This window comes from Plecotus auritus, assembly GCF_963455305.1.
Source record: "Plecotus auritus genome assembly, chromosome: 6".
In the NCBI taxonomy this organism is placed as follows: Eukaryota; Metazoa; Chordata; class Mammalia; order Chiroptera; family Vespertilionidae; genus Plecotus; species Plecotus auritus.
Window position 1 is genome coordinate 84,716,186 of NC_137773.1, and position 22,943 is coordinate 84,739,128.

At 49.8% G+C, this 22,943-nt stretch overlaps 2 protein-coding genes across 3 annotated transcripts in view; both read left to right on the forward strand.

Moving 5' to 3' along the window:
- The window catches only part of ATCAY (ATCAY kinesin light chain interacting caytaxin), a 33,577-nt gene extending 27,691 nt beyond the window's left edge, over positions 1–5,886 (forward strand). The window contains exons 11-13 of the mRNA XM_080674875.1: positions 217–288; positions 1,718–1,750; positions 3,434–5,886. Of these exons, the coding sequence (XP_080531001.1) occupies positions 217–288; positions 1,718–1,750; positions 3,434–3,443 (115 nt within the window). The 3' untranslated portion in view covers positions 3,444–5,886. The remainder of the gene's footprint in view (positions 1–216; positions 289–1,717; positions 1,751–3,433) is intronic.
- A 2,052-nt stretch (positions 5,887–7,938) lies between these two features.
- NMRK2 (nicotinamide riboside kinase 2) lies at positions 7,939–13,779 on the forward strand. Of its 2 annotated transcripts, none has more exons than XM_080674876.1 (7): positions 7,939–8,667; positions 10,822–10,912; positions 11,502–11,550; positions 11,637–11,793; positions 12,218–12,289; positions 12,638–12,744; positions 13,024–13,779. In XM_080674876.1, the coding sequence occupies exons 1-7, from the start codon at positions 8,546–8,548 to the stop codon at positions 13,107–13,109; spliced, it is 684 nt and encodes a 227-aa protein (XP_080531002.1). In that variant the 5' UTR covers positions 7,939–8,545; the 3' UTR covers positions 13,110–13,779. The 2 variants fall into 2 exon arrangements, with proteins under 2 accessions (XP_080531002.1, XP_080531003.1); XM_080674877.1 differs by lacking the exon at positions 7,939–8,667 and adding an exon at positions 8,882–9,002 and having other exon boundaries at positions 13,024–13,353.
- The last annotated feature ends 9,164 nt before the right edge of the window (positions 13,780–22,943 follow it).

Below are 22,943 nucleotides of genomic sequence, written 5' to 3' on the forward strand. Positions count from 1 at the left end.
CCTCCCCTGTCCCCCTTTCCTCACAGCTGCCTCATCTTCATTAACCCCTGGGTGACCACTTCTCACCACTCTCCTGGGCCCCGAATTTCCTAGGGGCAGCAAAAACCTCACTGCTCTCAGGCCACAGTGGGCCCAGGTCAGAGAGGCCAGTGGGAGCCGAGATCCCCCTTCATCCACACCACCTCGTCATCCCTAGTCACCTCTCTGTGTCCCCAGTGCAAGGCTGCAGCCGGAGCTGGTCCTGCCCAGGTCGGAAGAGAAGCCAGAGGCGGCGCCTGCGGAGAACAGGTAAATAGGCCCGTGACCCCAGATGAGAGCTGATACCCACCGGGCCCGCGGGGCCCACCAGAACGTCCGATAAAAGTGATCACGATGTTATCGTGTTTTCGTGATCCCCATGTTACCAGGATGAAGAAACACAAACATGGGTATGAACCAGCCAGCATGATGCTTACCCCACCGTAGATGCTCTATGTTGGGGTCACTTTTCCCTCCACCCTGAGCTGTCCCATCTGGGGCCACTTGCAGAGGCCACTATTTAAATTTAAAGGAATTAACAGTAAATAACATTTAGAAGTTCGCTCCTCAGTCTCACTGGCCACGTGTCAGGGCTCAGGGCTCCTGTGCTGGACAACGTGGAAACAGAACCTGTTACTTGTCGGTGTAAGGTCTATGGACAGTGTGCCTCCAGGCCCTTCCCTTCTCCTGGGTTCTCCTCACTCGTTTATTTTCAATTGAGGTGAGACTCACATAGCATCCAATGAACCATTTTAAAGTATACCATTTAGCTTGGCCTGTGTAGCTCAGTGGTTGAGTGTCGACCTATGAACCGGGAGGTCACGGTTTGATTCCCAGTCAGGGCACATGTCCAGGGTTGTGGGCTCGATCCCCAGTAGGGGGCATGCAGGAGGCAGCTGATCAGTGGTTCTCTCTCATTATTGATGTTTCTATCTCCCTCTCTCTCTCTCTTCCTCTCTGAAATCAATAAAAATATATTTTTAAAAAATAAAAATAAAATAAAGTACACCATTTAGTGCATTCAGTACCTCTCCTAGTTCCAGAACCTCCCATTAGCCCAGGGGGAGACCCTTAAGCAGTTACTCCAATTCCCTCCCTCCCCCGTTCTTATTTTAAAATCCACCAAATATCGACTGAAAGTCCTTTAGCGCCTCGCCCTGGGGTATGTAGACAAATGGCTTGGCCCTGGCCCCTCCCTCGCCTCTGAAAGTCCTTCCCAAGTTTCCTGTCTGTCAGGTCTGCCTCCTGCATGTGACCCTTGTGAAACCCTCCTTCTCTTGCCCTTGAGCTCCCCAAGGGCAATGGGTCTATCTTGGGACCATTCCCTCCTCTTCCCTGTATTCAGCACAAGCCAAGCACAGGGACCACAGGCAACTGATGCCACCAAGAGACCGAGTTTTGCTCTCAGAGGAAGGTCCCAGTAGGTGACCTTTGTGCCAGTCCCTGTGGCTGTGTTTGGCGTCTCCAGACCTGATGGGTCCCGAGCAACATTAGTGGCTTTGCTTTGTATTAGTGAAGGCCTCGGCCCATCTCCTCGTGACTGCCCATCCTGGCTCATTTGTCACGCAGCAGACACATACTGACACTTGCTTTGTACCAGATAAAGCTGAAGCTGGGTCAGCCCTCATGGGGCTCACAGACAAAGCCCAGGCTCCCCAAAATAGGCAAATAATGCTAAGACTCCTTCCCTCTTCCATAGGTCTGCTCCGGTCGCAGAAGATCAGGAAACAAGGTGGGTAGGAAGCAGGGCGATCTTGGAGCCTTTTTTTGAAATGTTCTGAGTGAAGCCCACCCCAGCCAAAGGGCGCACCGTCTGCCCACAGCCTGTCTCAGTGTCCCTGCTTGGTTCTGGATGCCAGGAAAGTCTTCTCGGGTGTCGGGGTCCTGAAGACCACCCTCGAGTTCAGTGGTTTGCAAGAACGACTCAGAACTCAGCAAAGCTGCTATGCTCATGGTGACAGCTTATTACAGTGAAAGGATGGAGTCAGGTGAAAATCAGCAATAGGACAGCCCTTAATTCTCCCAGTAAAAATGTGGGCAATACACAGGAAGTGTTACCAACCTGGGACACTCACTTGAGCCCTGGTGTTCAGGGTTTTTACTGGGCTCAGTCACATGCACAGCTGACTGCCCATCCTCTCCAGCCCCTCCAGAGGTCAAACTAACACCTCCCACCCTAAATCCCATTGTTAGCATAGACTACCTGACATGAGCCAAGGCCCCAGGTAAACAAAGTCACTCCAACAGGCAGGACCTTCCCAGGACTCAGAGGTAGCCTCCCAGGAGCCAGGCAAGAGCCACACTTTTCCTTGGAATGTGAGGGGTTAATCCGTGACCACACATTCTCCTACATCTGTAACATGGCCTGGACACTTGCCCTAATACTACCCAGGTGACACAAGAAGCCCCAAGCTAAGAAATAAACACCAAAAACAATCTTAGACCAGTACTGCTGAGGGGATACTAAGTGAATGCAAGTTCTCAATGCATTTTTGAAAAGACCATCTCATTCCATGCCTTCTGGAGATGAGTTCACAGCCACAGATATAAAATACACAAGGAAATCGTCCACCATGAGAATGTCAGCAGATCCAATAATAAACAGAATTAGACCCCCTCCTGGGTATCCTCAGGTAGAAATGATTAAAGACATAAAAGAAGGAATTATACAGAGTGACAGATAGATGAATGGACAGACAGATGGGTGGTTGGATAGATGGGTATGTGGATGGACAGATGAGTGGGTAGATAAATGGATGGATGGATGGATTGATAAATGGATGAATGGATGGATGTGGGACAGGGTTGGGGGGTAGATGGGTTGAAGTTTCCCTCCAGTCTGATTGGAGGCACCAGCTCTGAGGTCTGTTCTGCCGGGCACCAAGAGAGAGGTCCCCTTCAGAATCATACTTGGAAGGTGGGTAGCAGATGGTAGGCCTTGAAAGACAGGTGCCACTCTTGCTGCTGAGGGTGCGCCAAAGCCAGATTAGATCATTCTTTTGGATTCCAAGTACATGGGACAGTATTTTCCACTTTCTTTAAAAATAATAATAGGGCCCTAACCGGTTTGGCTCAATGGATAGAGCGTTGGCCTGCGGACTGAAAGGTCCCAGGTTCGATTCCGGTCGGGGGCATGTACCTTGGTTGCAGGCACATCCCAAGTAGGAGGTGTGCAGGAGGCAGCTGATCGATGTTTCTCTCTCATCGATGTTTCTAACTCTCTATCCCTCTCCCTTCCTCTCTGTAAAAAAATCAATAAATATATTTTAAAAAATAAATAAATAAAAATAATAATAGGGAGCATTTGAGAGTGTGCTTCCCAGCATATGTCATCAATTTGACTCAAATAAACTCTTATAAAAATTCAAATAAAATAAAAATAATAATAATGTGGCCTGTGTTTTTCCCTCTCCAGCATGTCCTGAGGTGATGAGAGAACAGAGAAGAACACAAAAGAAAATACCAGATGCCAAGAAACCTCTGTCCGATGCCCTCTGGCTCTGGATCTCATCCCACCTCATCCTGAATCCCAGTCCTCAGAGGGTGCCTGTCTCGTCCACCCATCTCTGAAACCCAGCATCCTTTTTAGCTGCTTGAAAACATTTTTTTTAATGATGCAGTAGAAATGCATTCTGGAAAAGAATCCGGTTCTCAGCCCTCCACCTTTCCAGACTCATGAGCTCACAGCCAAGAAGAGAGAGAAGCACAGGGCATGGCCCATGTGTCTTCTGGCCACAGGGTCCCAGCCCACTCCACAAAGTCCTGGTTTAAGACCCTTCTCTTGCTTGACACTGGCCCAGGTTGGAGCCATAGATGCCCCCCGGCTCCCTGGTCAGATCTGGAATTTGTTCTTGTGCCTTTCCTCCCAGAATGGCTCCCGCAATCCTGGGCATCTGGCCAGAAAGCTCAGCCCCCCAACAGAGCTGTGCCCTGAGCACCTTCAACCTCGTGGCTTTTTATTTGACTGGCCCTCTTTTTCTCTTATGACATCAACGTGGGAGCATTGGGGCCCACAGCACAAGTGAAGCTGCCACTGGTCATCCTTGTCCTACAGTCACAAAATCACACACCCTCTCAATCTAGAACTTTCTCAAGCCCCTTTAATGCAGATGCCATGCCACAGGGCAATCGATCAATCCCTCAAAGGGAATGCGCTGTCCCCACTTCTCCAATCCCCCAACACAGAGTTGGGGTGTGCCCCTTGGATTCCCACCAAGAGCAGAGGCCGAGAAGCCGACTCTGAAACAGGCTCATCCTGGAAACAGACCAAGAAAAAGGAAGAAACAGGGTATTGGTGTGTGTTTGTTTCGAAGGTCGCCTGGGGATATAAGTTCCAGTGGACTGGATGCTACAGCCACCTGCATTCAAAGGAGACAGACTTCTCTATTATGGTCCAAACACCAGTCAGGTGGCCTCTAGCGGTAGTGAGTTCCCCATCCCTGGAGGTATTTAAGAAAAAGCTGGACTATGCTTGCAGAAAATGGTCCTCTGTGCCCCCTCCAATCCTAAGAGTCTCTAGTTCTATGAATCTGAGCAAAAGTTGAGCAGACACACACCCCGGGCCCCTCTTTCTGGCTCTGAAGCTGGCTTCTTAGCTGGTTGTCATCGAGGTTCAGTTGAACCATCCCAATTTCCGAGTATGAGGTTCTTGGCCTCACTAGAAATGTCTGATACTTCTCGACCTGGCATGGCAGGGGGCAGCGTTTAGAGCTATCCCAACAACAAGAGGGAGGTAGTGGCATTTAGTACTAAGAAAAGGGATGCCCAGCGCTTTGCCACATCAAGGAATTGTCCCAACGCCAGCAGCTCCTGCCTTGAAAAATGCCAGGTTTCTGAGCTGCTTTGGGCCTGCATGTTCTGGGACCCAGCATTGCGCTCAAGAGGCCAGGACATGTGGGTGTCCGGTGGGGTTTTTTAATTTGTAGTTCTGCTCTCTTTCCTGAATGTCAAAGAACAGGGACCTTGTTCTGGGCCCAGGTGCATCGCCTGGAGCCTGAGGCAGCAGAGGTTGGTGGATGGGCCTCTCTAGGCTGCCCTGCGAAAGGCCCCTCTATCCCAGGCCCTAAGCTCCAGGTTCAGGTGGCCAGCCTTGCTCATCTGAGACCAACATGGTCCTGAAAGGCCCAAACTCCCACCCCAGTGAATGCAGTAACTCCTGGAAGGCCGGTGCCTTGCTGCAAGGGGAGGAAAAAAAAAAGAAGCCAGGGATAGGAAGCAATTCATTCTACCCAACCCCAGGATTAGTAAATGCCTGCAGAGGCTACAGACGGACAAAGGTGCTGACCCCATTCAGCCCTCAAGGACCCTGCAGGCTAAAGATTCTGGCCACACACAATTCCAACAGGTTCGCCGTGGTCTACCACCGCCCCTCCGGACCACCAGCACCACAGACAACCATTGGGCAAGCAGAACCAAGGACCCCAACTCAGCCACAGCAGTCCTTCCAGAACCAAGAGAGACCCCTGAGGAGGCCCTCTCCCGGCCAGCCACCTGTCACAGGTGTGAGACGTTCTGCAGCACAGTTCCGTGCAAACAGGGCCACCATGTCCAGCCAGGCTGCTACCCCCACCCTCTGAAATTGGCTTTGGGAAAGATTTGTATCTGTGGGGCAGTTTGGGCCCAATTGCAAAGGACCTGGATCCCTTGTCATAAAGGAACAATGAATGGACTCTCCTCTTGTGACACATGGGGGCACCCTAAGTCCTGCCCCAAAGTCAAAGTTCACACGCCCATCCTTCTCATGGCAAGTTTTGCGGTTTTTAAAGACAAAAAAAAAAATTCATTATGATTACTGTTGTGATGTGAGAACATCATTTCCATAAACTTTGGGGGATTTTTATGTGAAATAAACTATGACTGAGAACAGAAGTTTCTAGTTTTGCCTATTTCCAAGGGCCGTGGCCCTTGCCGGTCTTAGGTGAGTTTCAAAGGAGGAAATTTCAACAGCTCCATGCCTTGGGTGACCTTGGAGGACCTTGAGCCATCATCTGTCCTGCGTGGCTTCCATCTGTCATCTGTAGAGGGGGGGCCTGATGAGTTATTCCCAATGCCCCTTCTGACTCTGCCTCTCTGTGATTCAAGTTCATTTCCTGCCCCTAATCCTTTCTGGAATCAAACCCAGTCAGTGGTTAATAGTAATAATAATATTAATAATAATATATTAATGATTATATATGCATGTATAATTATGCATTCTATTATGATAGCATTATTATCATTATTATTACTACTACTGAATGGGAAAACTATTTCCTCTCTACACTCAACACCAACCCTCTGACATGAGATGTGGGGGCTTTTTCCCACACCAAGCAATTCTCCATTTCTTGGCAGACAGGGATGCCCCCCGGCTCCCTGGCCAGATCTGGAATTCGTTCTTGTGCCTTTCCTATAATTTAACTTAATTCTAACACTGCCCAGAATTAGTGCAGACCCCACAATTGTCCCATTAGAAGCCAGTCAAAAGTAGCGGGTGCCCAGGTTACCCACACTTCTGCCCCACTTGGCTACAAATCTGGGTTCCCATACATCCCCCCACTTCGGGTTTGACAGTTTGCTATAGCAGAACTCAGGAAAGCAGTTGACTTGCTAGATGAGCAGTTTTTTGTTTTTTATGTTTTTTTAAAATATATTTTATTGATTTTTTTACAGAGAGGAAGGGAGAGGGATAGAGAATTAGAAACATCGATGAGAGAGAAACATCAATCAGCCGCCTCCTGCACACCCCCTACTGGGGATGTGTCTGCAACCAAGGTACATGCCCTTGACCGGAATTGAACCTGGGACCCTTCTGTCCACAGGCAGACGCTCTATCCACTGAGCCAAACCGGTTTCAGCTAGATGAGCAGTTTTTATAAGGATGAGAGCTCAGGAACAGCCAGATGGAAGAGATGCCTAGAGCAAGATTTGGAGAAGGGGCTGCCTCTCCAGGCACTACCTTCCAGCATGTGGATGTGCTCACCCACCTGGAAGCGCCCCGAACCTCTTCATTTAGGGTTTTTGTGGCAGCTTCGTCACACAGGTGTGGTTGATTAAATTGCTGGCCTTTGGTGATTGACTCAATCCCCAGCCCCTCTCCCCTGAAAACTCCATCCTCTACCACACGCTGGTTCCCCTGGCCATCAGCCCCCATCCTGCGGTTCCAGGGCCTTCCCAAGGTCACAGCCTCAGCATAAACTCAGGGGTGGTTGAAAGGACTTGTTACAAATAGCAAAAGACGCCTCTTTCATCTTTATCATTCATTCTGGAGCTATTTCAGGAATCAAAAACCAAAGTCCAAATATTATAACAAAAGATACTCCCTCTTCTCACTTAGCAAATTACAAGGGTCTCAGGAACTGTGTGCTGGGACTAAGACCAAATATCTATTTAATATAAATCACAATAATAATAAAATAATAATAACAGCCTGTGCCCCACTCGTGTAGTCCTCATGTTACTGGGGGACACTGAGCACAGAGAGATGACATGGCTCACCCAAGGTCACGCAGGACAGTTGGGCGGCTGGGGTCTTCACAGGGTGGGTAGAACCTTCAGTCCAGATGGGCATCCCAGCGCCATCAGTAAGCAGCTGTTTGAACTTGGGCAAGGGCCGTGGTCGGCAAACTGCGGCTCGCGAGCCACATGCGGCTCTTTGGCCCCTTGAGTGTGGCTCTTCCACAAAATACCACGGCCTGGGCGAGTCTATTTTGAAGAAGTGGTGTTAGAAGAAGTTTAAAAAATTTGGCTCTCAAAAGAAATTTCAATCGTTGTACTGTTGATATTTGGCTCTGTTGACTAATGAGTTTGCCGACCACTGGGCAAGGGTGTCCCTCAGCTTCCAGGGGTACAGAGCGCCGGGCAGCAAGGTCATGCTCCACCCACCCCATCCCCAGGCTGCTGAGAGGCATGAGGCCAAACCCAGTGACTCCTCCAGGCCTCACATGATCACTGGATGAACCGCGGGTATCACGCTGAGAGTTTCTGACGGGGCCCAGGTCACCAGAGCACCGCTATCTTGGCACTCGCCATTCTGGACCTTAAGCCCATCTTGGCACAGCCTCCTTGGAAAGGGAAGTTCCCACCGCAGGGGGGTTTTGGGTGCGGTGCTGGCACTGCTGCTGTAGCTGGTGAGGGAGTGGGGGGGGTCCCTTTCCTCAGTGCCACCAGACCAGTCTTAATGTCAGGGTCAGGCCAGAGGACACACTGGGCAGGGTATTTTTAGGAAGGGAAGATGTGTGGCGCCTTATCTGCCACAAGGGGTGGGCGGTCTGGCTAGGAGGGGGGAAGAGGAGAGTAAAGAGAGCAGGAGGAGGGAAGAGGCAGCCGGGGTGACATCCACCCGCACCCGCCTCCCGCCCAGCTGGCCCATGACTAATTTAGGCAAAAGGCAACGTGGAGCTATTTCCATCCAGTGGGAACAGGTGCGGGGAGGGGGGCGGGGTGCTTGCTCCCACCCCGTGGGCCATGCTGCCAACTGGCCGCGTGTGGCCTCCCTCGTGGCGGCCTCTGGGCTGCCCGGGCCTATAAAGGTGCCAGGTTTTTCTCAATGAAGCCGGGACGCAGCGCAGTGCAGCGTTGGACCCAGCGGAGTGCCCGGGATTCAGCAGGCCGAGCGCGATCCCCGCCGCCCCTCCGCGTGGAAATGAAGTGCATCGTGGGCATCGGAGGGTGAGTGGCCTGGGCGCCCGACGGGCGGCCTCGCGGGGGCAGAGGCGCGGAGGAGCGCACGGGGAGGCCGCGGGATGAATGGAGGGCTGCCTGGGGTCCCAGGGCCTGCCGCCCAAGGTCTGAGTGAGTGGGCCTGTGCGCTTGGTGGCTGGGCGCGAGCCCCAATTTTAAATTTCCAAACGGAAATTACTTTTCCCCACTATACTCAGTGTAAAAACAAAAACCAGTGGGGAGAGAAGACTTTATGAAGCCCAGACAGACCCTTCTAACAGGCTGGGACCATCGTGGCGGGAAGGTGGAGGAGACACCCTACCTGGAGGCAGACACATGGGCAGGTGGGGCAGCCCCAGAATGGCATTCCAGTGTGATTTCTGTCAGCATCTGGCAGTCAGGGGCCTCGCTTCCCAGGGGTGTTTAAAGTCTCCATTTTGCCCCGCTGGTGTGGGCTCAGTGGTTGTCACAGTTCAATTCCGGGTCAGGGCACATGCCCGGGTTTCGGGCTCAATCCCCAGTGTGGGGCATGCAGAAGGCAGCCGATCAATGATTCTCTCTCATCATTGATGTTTCTAGCTCTCTCTCCCTCTCCCTTCCTCTCTGAAATGAATAAAAATATATATGAAAAATAAAATTAAAAATAAATCTCCATTTTATTACCAATAATCAAACCTTTTAAGATGATGCTAGGGAAGCATTTCGCCTAAGCAGAGGCTTAGAAACAGAAAGTCCTACCCGGGGAGTTGCCCTGGCCCCATTCCCTCACTTGGTTTAGACTTTTTTTAAATTAAATTTTAGAGAGAGAAAGGAGAGAGAGAGAGAGAGAGAGAGAGAAATTTGTTTTTCCACTTATTTATGCATTAGTTGGTTGGTTGTTATATGTGTCCTGATGGGGTGTGCGTTGGGGGGGGGGGGGGCGTGATTGAACCCATAACCTTGGTGTATCCAACTATACTCTAACCAGTTGAGCTACCCAGACAGGGCCCTCCCCCACTTGCTCTGCTATCGCCCAGTTTAAATTCCTAATACATTTGAAGGAGGGCCCCTACATTTCATTTTGTTCCAGGCCCTGCAAATTCTGTAGCCACCATGAGTGCTAGGTGTGTCCTTTAGTAAGGACCCAAACTAATGTCAGGGATGTTCTAAACTGCTCTCCCTTACTATCCCAGGGTCCCCGTTCCTGTCAGCCCTTGTAATCGGCTGCAGCTTTCCCCTGTTCCACAGCTGGCTCTCTGCCTCTGATTCCTAAAGACATAAGGTCAAAGGGACACTGATTTTCAGAAAGGTCTTTCAGTTACCCTTCTATGTCCTTTGTCAGCTCCAGGAGTCCAGAGTCTTGCTCCCTCTGCCACAGGGTGACCCCCTCTCCCCCGTCCTGGTTTTCCTGGCACTGAAGGGTCCCCAGGATTTGGGACTTTCGGTGCTAAAAACAGAGACATCCTTGGCAAAGCAGGACAAGTTGGTCACCCTGCTTTTACAATTGCTTTTTTTTCTTTTCCTGTTCATAAGGTTGAGTGCCTCTTTTAGTTTTGCAGTGAACTACTGGTTTTTCTATTGCAAATATTTTTTTCTCCACCAGTTTGCACTTGTTTTACATTTTGACCCTTTAAAAAAAAAAAAAAAAAAAAAAAAAAAAAAAAAAAGCCCTACTAAGGCTAAATCATGCTTGGATCTCAGTTTCCTCATCTGGCTCCATCTCCTGGGCTTGCAAAGATGCTGAAATGAGTTCTGTGCTCAGGATGGTCCTGTGCCAACCAAGACTGTTAGCTATTTGTTTTCAAGCTTTCTGCTCCTTTTCACTGCTTAGAAGGCCTCCTGTGATTCAGGGGTGGGCAAACTTTTTGACTCGAGGGCCACAATGGGTTCTTAAACTGGACCGGAGGGCCGGAACAAAAGTATGGATGGAGTGTTTGTGTGAACTAATATAAATTCAAAGTAAAGGAGCGGAGGGGAGAGCAAGAGAACCGGATAGAACAGCCGGATCCGGCCCGCGGGCCGTAGTTTGCCCACCCCTGTTAGGCAAATAACAATATCCTCTTAGCTCTAAGATTTCACAGTTCTGTGTTTATATTTGAGTTTGATTTGGCGGGTGTGGGGGGGTGGCGGGGAGAAGCGGCTCAGACCCCACCAGGCAGCCTCACCCTTATGATGTTTCCACAGCATGACCAATGGCGGCAAGACCACCCTGACCAACAACCTGCTCAAGGTGCTGCCCAACTGCTGTGTGATCCACCAGGATGACTTTTTCAAGGTAGCTGCCCTCACCTGGGGTCAGGAGGAGTCACCCAGGCTACCCTGTCCTCTGCTGCCCACTGTGGGCTGGGCACAGACCCTCCCCAGTCAGGAGAGCAAGGGATGGGTGTTCTCACTTACTGAGCAGCTACTATACACCTGGCACGTTAGACTGGCATTAGACTGATGGAGACACTGCAGTTCCCAAAGGGGGTGTGCCACCAGACCAGTGCCACTGTGGCCTTCCAGGCCCTTTCTCCCTCTGCACCTCCACTTTCCCATCTGCAAAATGAGCTGAGCCCACCCTCCATGCTTTCTGGAGGGTGAGAGGTAATGTGGTGATGGATATAAAGTCTCCTCCCTCCTGGTCCCAAGAGTCATGAGGTGGGGGAGGGGAGTGTCCCAGTGCCAGCCTGAACCCCACCCGGCACCTCAGAGCCTGTAAGCATCAACTGCAGAGGGTCAGGGCAGACAGCCCCGCCAGGCCCTGGGCCCCTCACTGTGGGCTCTCTAGGAGCCGAGGGGCCCACCAAGATCCTGTCAGCCCAGGGTGGTGGTGAGGCGGGAAGGCGGGCACTGAGCCCGGGGTTCGGGCTCCTCTGTTTCAGCCCCAAGACCAAATCGCAGTTGGGGAGGACGGCTTCAAGCAGTGGGATGGTAAGGATGGCTGGCGGCCCCGCGCCCCTTGCCTGCACTGTCCCCCCTTTCCCCAACTCTGCCAACGCCGCTCTCCCTGCCCCCAGTTCTGGAGTCCCTGGACATGGAGGCCATGCTGAGCACCGTGCAGGCCTGGATGAGCAACCCCCGGAAGTTCGCTCGCGCCCACGGGGTCAGCGTCCAGCCGGACGCCTCGGACACCCACATCCTCATTCTGGAAGGCTTCCTGCTGTACAGCTACAAGTGAGTGGTGGCAGGTTCCCCCCAGACACTCTGCGCCCTCCCAGGGGTTGGGCTCAGCTCAGAGGTCTGGGGCAAAACCCCCACTTCTTGGGGAAACTGAGTCCTTCCTCTTGAACTCAGCCCTCTCAGGCAGAGCAGGGGGTTGGGCTGGACCCCTGGCCTCACTGTGTGACTCTGGCCAAGACATAGCAGCTCTCTTGGCCCATCCAAATTGGGGGCTGCTGTGGGGATGTTCCTGGGCCTAGCAGGAGACTGGCCAATGCTGGTCCCCTCCCTGACCCCTACACTAACAGCCCAGACCCCACCCCCACTCCAGCCCTCATTACCCGGGAAAGTCCCTGGAGGCTGAGGCTGTGGGGATGTGTACCTCTGACCCCCATGAAGCAAGGCCCATAGCGCTGACCGTGTCCTCCACCCCTGCCAGGCCGCTGGTGGACTTATACAGCCGGCGGTACTTCCTGACCGTCCCCTACGAAGAGTGCAAGTGGAGGAGGAGGTGAGCCGGGAGGCCCTGTCTGGATTCCCCGGTGGGACCAGGAAACCACCGATGCCCACTGGACACAGGCCACCCTGAAACCACTTGGGCAGCCAGCAGGCACTTAGCGGCCCATGCTCTGTTCCAGAAGCCCCAGCCAGGGACCTGGAGGCAGGGCCCACCTCTGCACTGCCCTAGGCATCTCCCAGGCTCAGCGGGTGAAAATGGCAGAAGCTGGCGCACCCAGACCCCAGCCATGGCCCCTGACTCAGTACTATGCCTGAACAAGTTCACATCCCCCAGGCTCTGCTCACGGTACCACCTTGGGCAACATGGGCATCACTCATTCTTGCCAATCTCTCTCCCCAGTACTCGAAGCTACAAGGTCCCCGATCCCCCTGGCCTCTTTGATGGCCACGTGTGGCCCATGTACCAGAAGTATAAGCAAGAGATGGAAGCCAATGGCGTGGAAGTAGGTAAGGCCCTGAGTAGGATGAGGCCTGGCCCTGGGGAGACCCTGAGCCCAGCCCCTCCCCATGGGGACCATTTGGGAAACCTAGAAGGCCCTCCTCAAGTCTTACTGCCAGTCCCTCTTGCTTTGGACCCCGGAAGCCATTCTAGTCCAGCAGCCTGACTGCAGGTCAGCTTCCTCCTGGCCCAGTCTGCCCGGCTCCCTGTGCGCTGGCCGCCTCCTCCTGGCAGCAGCCCTGGTGGCCCAGCAGTTTCGGCCCTGACCATGGCCTTTCTGATTTCAGTGTACCTGGATGGCATGAAGTCCCGTGAGGAGCTCTTCCACCAGGTCCTGGAGGAAATTCAGAACTCACTCCTGAACCACTCCTAGTGTGGCTGGGGGAGGAGGGGCCCGACCCCGGACTGGAGAGACACACATACAATTCCGGCCACAGTACGGCCAGGCTGGCGGCGTCCCAGCACGACCATTTTCCTTTGTGGATGTCTGTACATATGAGAGTGGAGGCCCCACTCACAGGCCAGCATCTCAGGGCCCTGGGATCCCGCCCTGAGATGCCTCTGTAACCTCACAGCAGCTTAAGTATTAAACCTGATCCTATTTTTTTAACTGTTGGAGTTCAGCCTGTTGTATCTGAGGTACCAAAAAGAACCCTCCTGTCCCTTCTCCTTGCTTCATTGGTGGCCTCTGGGGTGGAGCAGGGGCACTGAGAACTCTGGGCAGTTAGTCTCCACCTGTTGGACCCATATCAACATGACCCCAGGGGCTGCTTGGGGTTACTTGCAGCTTCAGTTTCCCCAGAGGGGAAATTTCCTATCAGCTTTCTTTAAAAAAAAAAAAAAAAAAATTGGCCCTAGCCAGTTTGGCTAAGTGGATAGAGCATTGGCCTGTAGACTGAAGGGTCTCAGGTTTGATTCTGGTGGTTGCGAGCTCAATCCCCAGTAGGGGGCATTCAGGAAGCAGCCGATCAATGATTCTCTCATCATTGATATTTCTGTCGCTCTCCCCTTCCTCTTTGAAATCAATAAAAATATACTTTTTTAAAAAAAGACCCCAAATAGCTGCAGCAATCTTGAGAAAGAAAAACAAAATTGGAGGAATCACAATGCCAGATTTCAAGTTATACTAATAAAGCCACCATAATCAAAACAGCCTGGTAGTGGCACAAGAACAAGCAAACAGATCAATGGAACAAAACAGAGAACCCAAAAATCTACCCAAGCCATTATCCTCAATTAATATTTGACAAAGGAGGCAAGAGCATACAATGGAGTCAAGACAGTCCTTCAATAAATGGTGCTGGGAAAATTGGACAGATACATGCAAAAAAATGAAACTTGACCACCAACTTATACCATACACAAGGATAAACTCAAAATGGATAAAAGACTTAAATGTAAGTCGTGAAACCATAAAAATCCTAGAAGAAACCATAGGCAGCAAAATCTCAGACATCTCACCCAGCAATATGTTTACAGATACATCTCCTAAGGCAAAGCAAACTAAGGGGAAAATAAACAAATGGGACTACATCAAAATAAAAAGCTGCCGAAACCGGTTTGGCTCAGTGGATAGAGCGTCGGCCTGCGGACTGAAAGGTCCCGGGTTCGATTCCGATCAAGGGCATGTACCTTGGTTGCGGGCACATCCCCAGTGGGAGGTGTGCAGGAGGCAGCTGATCGATGTTTCTCTCTCATCGATGTTTCTAGCTCTCTATCCCTCTCCCTTCCTCTCTGTAAAATATCAATAAAATATATTAAAAAAAAGAAAAGAAAAGAAAAAGCTTCTGCACAGCAAAGGAAACCATCAACAAACAAAAAGGGAGCCCACTGTATGGAAGAACATATTTGGCAATTATACATCTGGTAAAGGGTTAATATTCAAAATATATAAAGAACTCATAAAACTTAACAAAAGGAAAACAAACAATCCAATTTAAAAATGGGCAAAGAAGGGGCGTGCAGGAGGCAGCCGATCAATGGTTCTCTCTCATCGATGTTTATCTCTCTCCCTCTCCTTTCCTCTCTGAAATCAATAAAAATATATTTTTAAAAGGTGGGCAAAGAGCCCTAGCTGGTTTGGCTTAGTGGATAGAGCATCAGCTGGCAGACTGAAGGGTCCCGGGTTTTATTCCAGTTAAGGGCACATGAATAGGTTGTGGGCTCGATACCCAGTAGGGGGCATGCAGAGGTCAGCCGATCAATGATTCTCTCTCATCATTGATGTTTCTATTTGTCTCTCCCTCTCCGTCCCTCTCTGAAATCAATAAAAATATATTTAAAAAATAAAAATAAATAAATAAAGGACCTAAATAGATACTTCTCCAAAGTGAACATACTAATGGCCAAGAGACATATGAAAAAATGCTCAAAGTCACTGATCATCAGAGAGATGCAAATTAAAACGACCATGAGGTATCACCCCACACCTGTCAGAATGGCTACCATCAACAAATCAATCAATGACAAGTGCTGGTGAGAATGTAGAGAAAAGGGAACCCTAGTGCATTGCTGGTGGGAATGCAGACTGTTGCAATCATTATGGAAAACAGTATGGAGTTTCCTCAAAAAATTAAATATGGAACTGTCATTTGACCCATTGATCCCACTTCTAGGAATATATCCTAAGAAAACTAAAACACCAATCAGAAAGAATGTATGCACCCCTATGTCCGTAGCAGCACAATTTACAATAGCTAAGATCTGGAAACATTCCTAAGTGCCCATCAGTAGATGAGTGGATAAAAAAGCTGTGGCAGCCCTAGCTGGTTTGGCTCAGTGGACAGAGCATCTGCCTGTGGACTAAAGGGTCCTGGGTTCCATTCTGGTCAAGGGCACATGCCTGGGTTGTGGGCTCAGTCCCCGGTCGGGGGCATGCAAAAGGCAGCCAATCAATGATTCTCCCTCATCATGTTTCTATCTCTCTCTCCCTCTCCCTTCCTCTCTGAAATCAATACAAAATATATTTTTTAAAAAAGCTGTGGCACATTTATACACCATTGAATACTATGCAGCAGTAAAAAGAATCTCTTACCCTTGGAGACAGCATGGAGGGACCTGAAGAGTATCAAGCTAAGTGAAATAAGTCAGTCAGAGAAAGACAAGTATCACATAATCTTGCTCATATGTGAAACCTAAGTAACAAAATAAACTGATGAATGGAGTGGATCCAGAGACACAGAAGCATGGAATAGAGTGTGGAATCTCAGAGGGAAGGCAGGGGAGGGTGGGTGGGTGGGTGAGAAGTAATCAACAAAGTACCTTGTATGCATATATGCATGGCTCATGGCCACAGACAATGGGGCGGTGAGGGCTTGGGGAAGGGAGCAGGGGAAGGCTGGAGGGAGTTAATGGAGGAAAAAGGGGACATATGTAATACTTTCAACAATAAAGAATTATTTTAAAAAAAATAAGAATGTGACTGTATCTGGAAGTGATTAAAGGGTGATTAAGTTAAAATGGGGTCCTGAGCCCTAGCTGGTTTGGCTCAGTGGACAGAGCGTCAGCCTGCAGACTGAAGAGTCTTGGGTTCAATTCTGATCAAGGGCACATGCCCGGGTTTGGGGCTCAATCCCCAGTGGGGGGTGTGCAGGAGGCAACCAGTCAATGATTCTCTCTCATCATTGTTGTTTCTATCTCTCTCTCCCTCTTCCTTCCTCTCTGAAATCAATAAAAATATAAATAAATAAATAGGTTGAGCATCAACCCATGAGCCAAGGGGTCCTCGGTTCAATTCCCAGTCAGGGCACAAGCCCAGGTTGAGGGCTTGATTTCCATGGGGGTGTGCAGGAGATAGCCGATAGATGTCTCTCTCTTATCAATGTTTCTATCTCTCTCTGCCTCTCCCTCTCTGAAATCAATAAAAATATATTTTTAAAAATAAAAAATAAAAATGTATTTTAAAAAAGAAGAAATTTGGACACACAGAGGAACACCGGGGCACATGTGCACAGTGAGGACACAGAGAGAAGATGCCCATCGGCAAGCCAAGGAGGCCTAAGAACGAACCAGCCCTGCAGATCCACAACAGAACGTGGGTTCATGGTTGCCAGGGGCTGGAGGAGTGGGGAAGGGGGACCGACTGGTAATGAGGATGGGACTTATTTGGGGGGAGGATAAAATATTGTAAGATTCATTGTATCCTAAAGTTGATGGTTGCACAGCCATGTGAAGATGTAAAAAAAAAAAGTGTACACATTAATCAGGTAAGTTGTATGGTGTGTTAATTCTATCTCAATAAAGCTGTCTAAAAGTCCTTTAGGACTTACTATAAAAAATCCAATGTGACTTTTACTTAATTCAGCAGCATTTTCAACATGTGTGACTTTGATAAAAAATACATCAATGCCCATTTGCTCATTAACAGCACATCATTGTCATGCTAATCAATTGGGTATATGTTTTAATGGGACACTAAATGTTACTTCATTCAACAAATGTTTATTGGAGCCTGGCTGGCCTGGCTCAGTGGTTGAGCATCTACCTATGAACCAGGAGGTCACCCATTCGATTCCCAGTCAGAGCACATGGCTTGATCCCCAGTAGAGGGCATGCAGGAGGCAGTTGATCCATGATCCTCTCTCACCATTAATGTTTTTGTTTTGCTTTGTTTTGTTTAAATATATTTTATTGATATTTTACAGAGAAGAAGGGAGAAGGATAGAGAGCTAGAAACATGAGAGAGAAACATCGATCAGCTGCCTCCTGCACACCTCCCACTGGGGATGTGCCCACAACCAAGGTACATGCCCTTGACCGGAATCGAACCCGGGACCCTTCAGTCCGCAAGCCGACGCTCTATCCACTGAGCCAAGGAAGGAAGAGTGATAGATAGTCAGAAACATCGATGAGAGAGAAACATCGACCAGCTGCCTCCCGCACACCTCCCACTGGGGATGTGCCCGCAACCAAGTTACATGCCCTTGACCGGAATCGAACCCGGGACCTTTCAGTCCGCAGGCCGACGCTCCATCCACTGAGCCAAACCGGTTTTGGCACCATTAATGTTTTTATCTATCCTTCCTTCCTCTCTGAAATTAATTTTAAAAAATATTTTAAATGTTTATTGGATATGTAGTATATGGATTGACAAACTATGGCCCATGGGCCAAATCCAGCCTACTGCATGTTTTTGTACAACCCTTGAAATAAGAATGACTTTACATTTTTAAATGATGGGGGTGGTTATATTTCACTAGAGGCCCGATGCACAAAATTCACGCAAGGGGCTCGGCCCTCGCAGCCCTTTGCAGCCCCTCGCAGCCCCAGCCGGCCCTCGCAGCCCCGGCTTTGTCCAGAAGGTTGTCTGGACCTGTGGTTCTGCTGTTTGGTCTAATTAGCATATTAGCTCTTTATTATATAGGATGACACATGCAAACAATATGAAATTCAAATAGCAGTGTCTATAAATAAAGTTTTATTGGCACAAAGCCACACCCATATGGCTGCTTTCAAAGTACGAAGGCAGAGCTGAGTAGCTGTGACAGAGATCCTCTAGTCGGCAAGGCCAAAAATAATTACTTTCTGCCCCTTTGCAGAAAATGTCTGCTGACTGGGGTGGTGCATGCAAGGTCTGGAGTGGAGAGCCATGGAGAATGACAGCCTCAGGGATAGGCCGTGACCGAGGTCACTGTGTCCTGGAGAACAGGTGGGAGCTGGAGCTGGACCTGGAGGAAGCACCTGGTGGGCCTGCCAAGGCTTGCCCCTTGCACAGGCACGGAGCAGATCTGCCTGTCACTGGGCCCAAAATAGTGTGGGACGAGACAGGGACAAGGGAGAGGTGGTTCTGGGGCAGCCAGAGCCCTGCCTGGCCACCCAGACACCTCGGTCATTAAGAGAACAGTAGCAATAGGGTGACCAACTCAAAAATCAGAAGACAAGTATCGGGGAGGATCTGTTGAAATTTGGAACCCTCATTCACTGCTGATGGGGATAAAAAACGGGGGTAACTGCTATGGAAAAGAATTTGGAGATTTCTCAAAAAATGAAATATAGGATTACCATGCGACCCAACAATTCCACTTCTGGGTGGAATTAGAAGAATTAAAGGTCTCAAACAGATATTTGCACACCCTCGTCCATAACAGCACTATTCACAATAGCCAAGAGGTGGAAACACCCAAATATCCATCTACAGATGAATGGATAAACACAATGTGGATCATCCAGATAATAAAATCTTATTCAACCTTAAAAAGGAAGAATATTCTGTGAAAGTTAGAGGTTTGTAATAAAAATGTTAAAAAGAAGTTATATAAATGACACACCAGGACAAGCGCGAAATAGGGAAACAGATAGTTAAACGGCAGTTTGCTGCCATCTAGAAAATCTAGATGCCAAGCAGTCCCCAGCCATCTAGCAAATCCTATCTTCCCTAAACCAGGGACACTTAAAAGTAAATGATTTGCACTTCTCCTCCCCAGCCAGTGGGTAAATAGCTTAAATCAGCAGTCACCAACCTTTCGGACCTCACGGACCACCAGTGGTCCGCCGACCATTGGTTGGAGACCGCTGGCTTAAATCACCCTACTCACGGAGACAGATCGCAGAAATCCAATTAGTGTAATTTGCTAACCACACCCAAGGACAAATGAAGTTAAGAGAACAAACCTCATTTTGTTATATCAGCATAAAGCTAATGAATTTTATTGAGATCCTCCCCTAAACGCCCAGTCTTTAAAACCCCTCAAAAAGAAGGTCCAGTATACCCTCTCCTGAATAATAAATTTAATGAAATGCATCCTATATAATAAAGAGCTAATATGCTAATTAGACCTGATGGGGCAGAATGACCTTCCAGAAAGACCAGTGGGCAGGGGGCGGGGCTGTAGGGAGTGAGGCAGCTGGAGCCAAAGGGCCTACTCTTGCATGAATTTCGAGCATCGGGCCTCCAGTTTAAAGATAAAAAGTAAGCTAATACAGCCCAGCTGTCGAGGCTCAGTGGTTGAGCATTGACCTATGAACCAGGAGGTCACGGTTCAATTCCCAGTCAGGGCACACCAGGGTTGTGGGCTCTATCCCTAGTGTTGGGTGTGCAGGGAGCAGCTGATCAATGATTCTCTCTTATCATTGATGTTTCTATCTCTCTCTCTCCCTCTCCCTTCCTCTCTAAAATAAATAAAAATATTTTTAATAAATAAAAATAAATTTAAAAAAAAACAACCAGCCGAAACCGGTTTGGCTCAGTGGATAGAGCGTCGGCCTGCGGACTGAAGGGTCCCGGGTTTGATTCCGGTCAGGGGCATGTACCTTGGTTGCGGGCACATCCCCAGTAGGAGGTGTGCAGGAGGCAGCTGATCGATGTTTCTCTCTCATCGATGTTTCTAACTCTCTCTCCCTTCCTCTCTGTAAAAAATCAATAAAATATATTTTTTTTAAAATAGTTTTTAAAAAAAACAACCAGTCACAGCTGACATCAGGACCAGCTGCATTGAATCGTGACCTCCTGCCCTGGTGCTGGCCACAGCACCAGTTGAGACCACAACCCTGAAAGGACACACCTAGAAAACTGCTGAATATTAAGATCTTCCCCTGGGACCTCCCCTAAAATTTCCACCCTTAACACGCCTAGGACAGCGGACCCAGTGTGCTCTCCCTCCTGGGAGCACACCCATGCTTTCCCTTTTCCTTCCCCCTACCCTTCCCTCTCCCCACCCCAGGAACGTTACCATTAGCTTCCTCACTCCCGAGCTCCAAGGGCCTTCCCTTTACCTCCATAACTTGTTTTCTAAGCTCATTTCTTCTGGGAATTACTTCTACCTCTATGATTTGCCAAATAAATGTTCTCTTACAAAAAAGAAAAAAAGAAGAAGGAAATTCTGACCTGCTACAATGTGGATGGACTTTGAATACACTATTAATACACAAAAGGACAAGTACTGTATGAGTCCCTGTAGGAGGTCCCTAGAGGAGTCAGATCCGTAGAGATAGAAAGCAGGGGCTGGGGAAAGGGGAGTTAGTGTTTAATGGGACAGAGTGTCAGTTGGGGAAGAGGAGAAAATTATGGAGATGGATGGTGGGGATGGTTGCACAACACTGTGAATGTGCTGAACAGTCCTGGACTGGACATGTAGAAATGGTTAAGATGGTAAATGTTATTTGTATTTTACCACAATTAAAAAGAATGAGACCATGGTAACGCCCTCATCCTAGTTTGCCCAGAACTGTCTCAGGTTTAGCACTGAAAGTTCCCTGTCCTCGGAAATTCCAGTCCCAGGCAAACTGGGACAGTTGGTCACCCTGCTCAGAGCCAGCCCCGAGAGGTCAGACTTCCTATGACCTGTCTCTCTAGGACTCAGAGAGGGAAATCAACCTGCCCGAGGTCACTCACTCAGCAAAGTTGAGATTTACACTCAAGTCTGTCCGATGCTGATCCCATGGCTAAGCCACTCACCCTCACCCCATCTGGCCTTCCATTTCCTCACACCCATATCCCCAAAAGAGTTCTCTCCTTTCTCCCAGAACCACCTGAGGGACCCAGAGAACCCAGCTCCAATGCTGGCGGCTCCGGGCACAGTGATGATATCACTAACCTGGACCTTTCCCGTAGCACCTGCCCTCCCGGGATAGAACTTGAGACAAACCCAATGCTCCCCATCTTATTTCCATCAAGTACCCCCTAGGGCAGTGGTCAGCAAACTCATTAGTCAACAGAGCCAAATATCAACAGTACAACGATTGAAATTTCTTTTGAGAGCCAACTTTTTTAAACTTAAACTTCTTCTAATGCCACTTCTTCAAAATAGACTCGCCCAGGCCGTGGTATTTTGTGGAAGAGCCACACACAAGGGGCCAAAGAACCACATGTGGCTCGCGAGCCGCAGTTTGCCGACCACTGCCCTAGGGTATAACCTCAGTCAGGTCTCCCCAGGCCTCAGGATGGGAAACTCCAAGAGTAGGCAGCCCAGAGCAGGAGTGGGCGGCTCCACAATCCAGCTGCCTCAGCCACTGCCTGGAGTGATGTAATGTGCCACCTCCATGACTCAGTTTCCTCACCTCCGCGCTTAATATGCTCATCACTGCGATGCCTTCCGCCTAGGCCGGCCCTGTGAGCATGGGATGGGAGTGGGGCATTGGCACCTGCTGGACACCCGTCAGGTGATCAAGAGGGCCTGGAGTTCTCTCCACCACTCTGTGCCACAGGTACAATTTATTACGGTTTGCAGATGACAAAACTGAGGCGGACCTCGTCCAAGGCCACACACAAAGGCGAAGACAGGGTTCCAGGCCAGGTTGGTGTGCCTGGGAACCCAGGCTGAGTCCACTGTGGGTCCTTCAGAAGTCCCTTCTGAAGCCACTCCTCCTCCTGCCCTCATGAGACAAGGAAGCAGGGCCAGAGATGCCCAAATGACTACTCTTGCATTCATTCGTTTTTCCTTACAAGGCTTGCTTGTGTTGATTTTTAACTAAATTCCTTTGCAGAGGAAATGTTATGGCAGCACTGGTGTTGATGGGGAAACCTGTTTCCTGATAAGCATTAGAGGGAAGCACCTAACTACTCAAGTTACAATGTCTGTGCACTTATCACCTAAAACCAGCCCAGGAATGCCCAGCACTCAGCACCCGAGACCTTTAAGGCCAAGAACAACCTCAGCACAGCGCTTCTCAACTCATGACCCTGCTCCCAGGGGACACTGAACACAGTGTGGGGACATCTGTGTTTGTCATGACTGGGGGTGCTCCTGGCATCACCAGGGGGAGGGTCAGGGATGCTACCTCATACCCCACAGTGCCCAGGACAGCCCCCCACAGAGAATGACCCAGCCTCAATGTCCAAGAGCAGAGGGGAGACCGGGGCAGGGAACTGGCTCAAACCCCCGTCACCTGGAGGTGCCCGGGTAGTGTGACTCACTCTGCAGAGAAGGCCCCGGAAAGGGGCTGAGATCCCAGGACAGGGACAGACCCTGACACACAAACCCACGTGCCTGTCATCCCGTGGCTGACACCCTTCTGGGCCAAGACTTCTCTTTCCCTGAGGAACTTGCCAGCAGCCCCCCTTCCTTGGTCCTGCAGAGCCCTGGGGTGCCTGCGACCTCACCACATGGAAAGGTGCCTCTGCCTCAGGGTTGCTGGGCAGACAGGAACCTACTGGGCTCTTCACTGGAAACTGGCCCCTCTGCGGCTCCCTCAGTTACAAAGCCCCACCCCAGCCACCACAGACAGACATACGGACAGGAGACCTTCCATTCAAAGTGCCCCAACTGGCAAC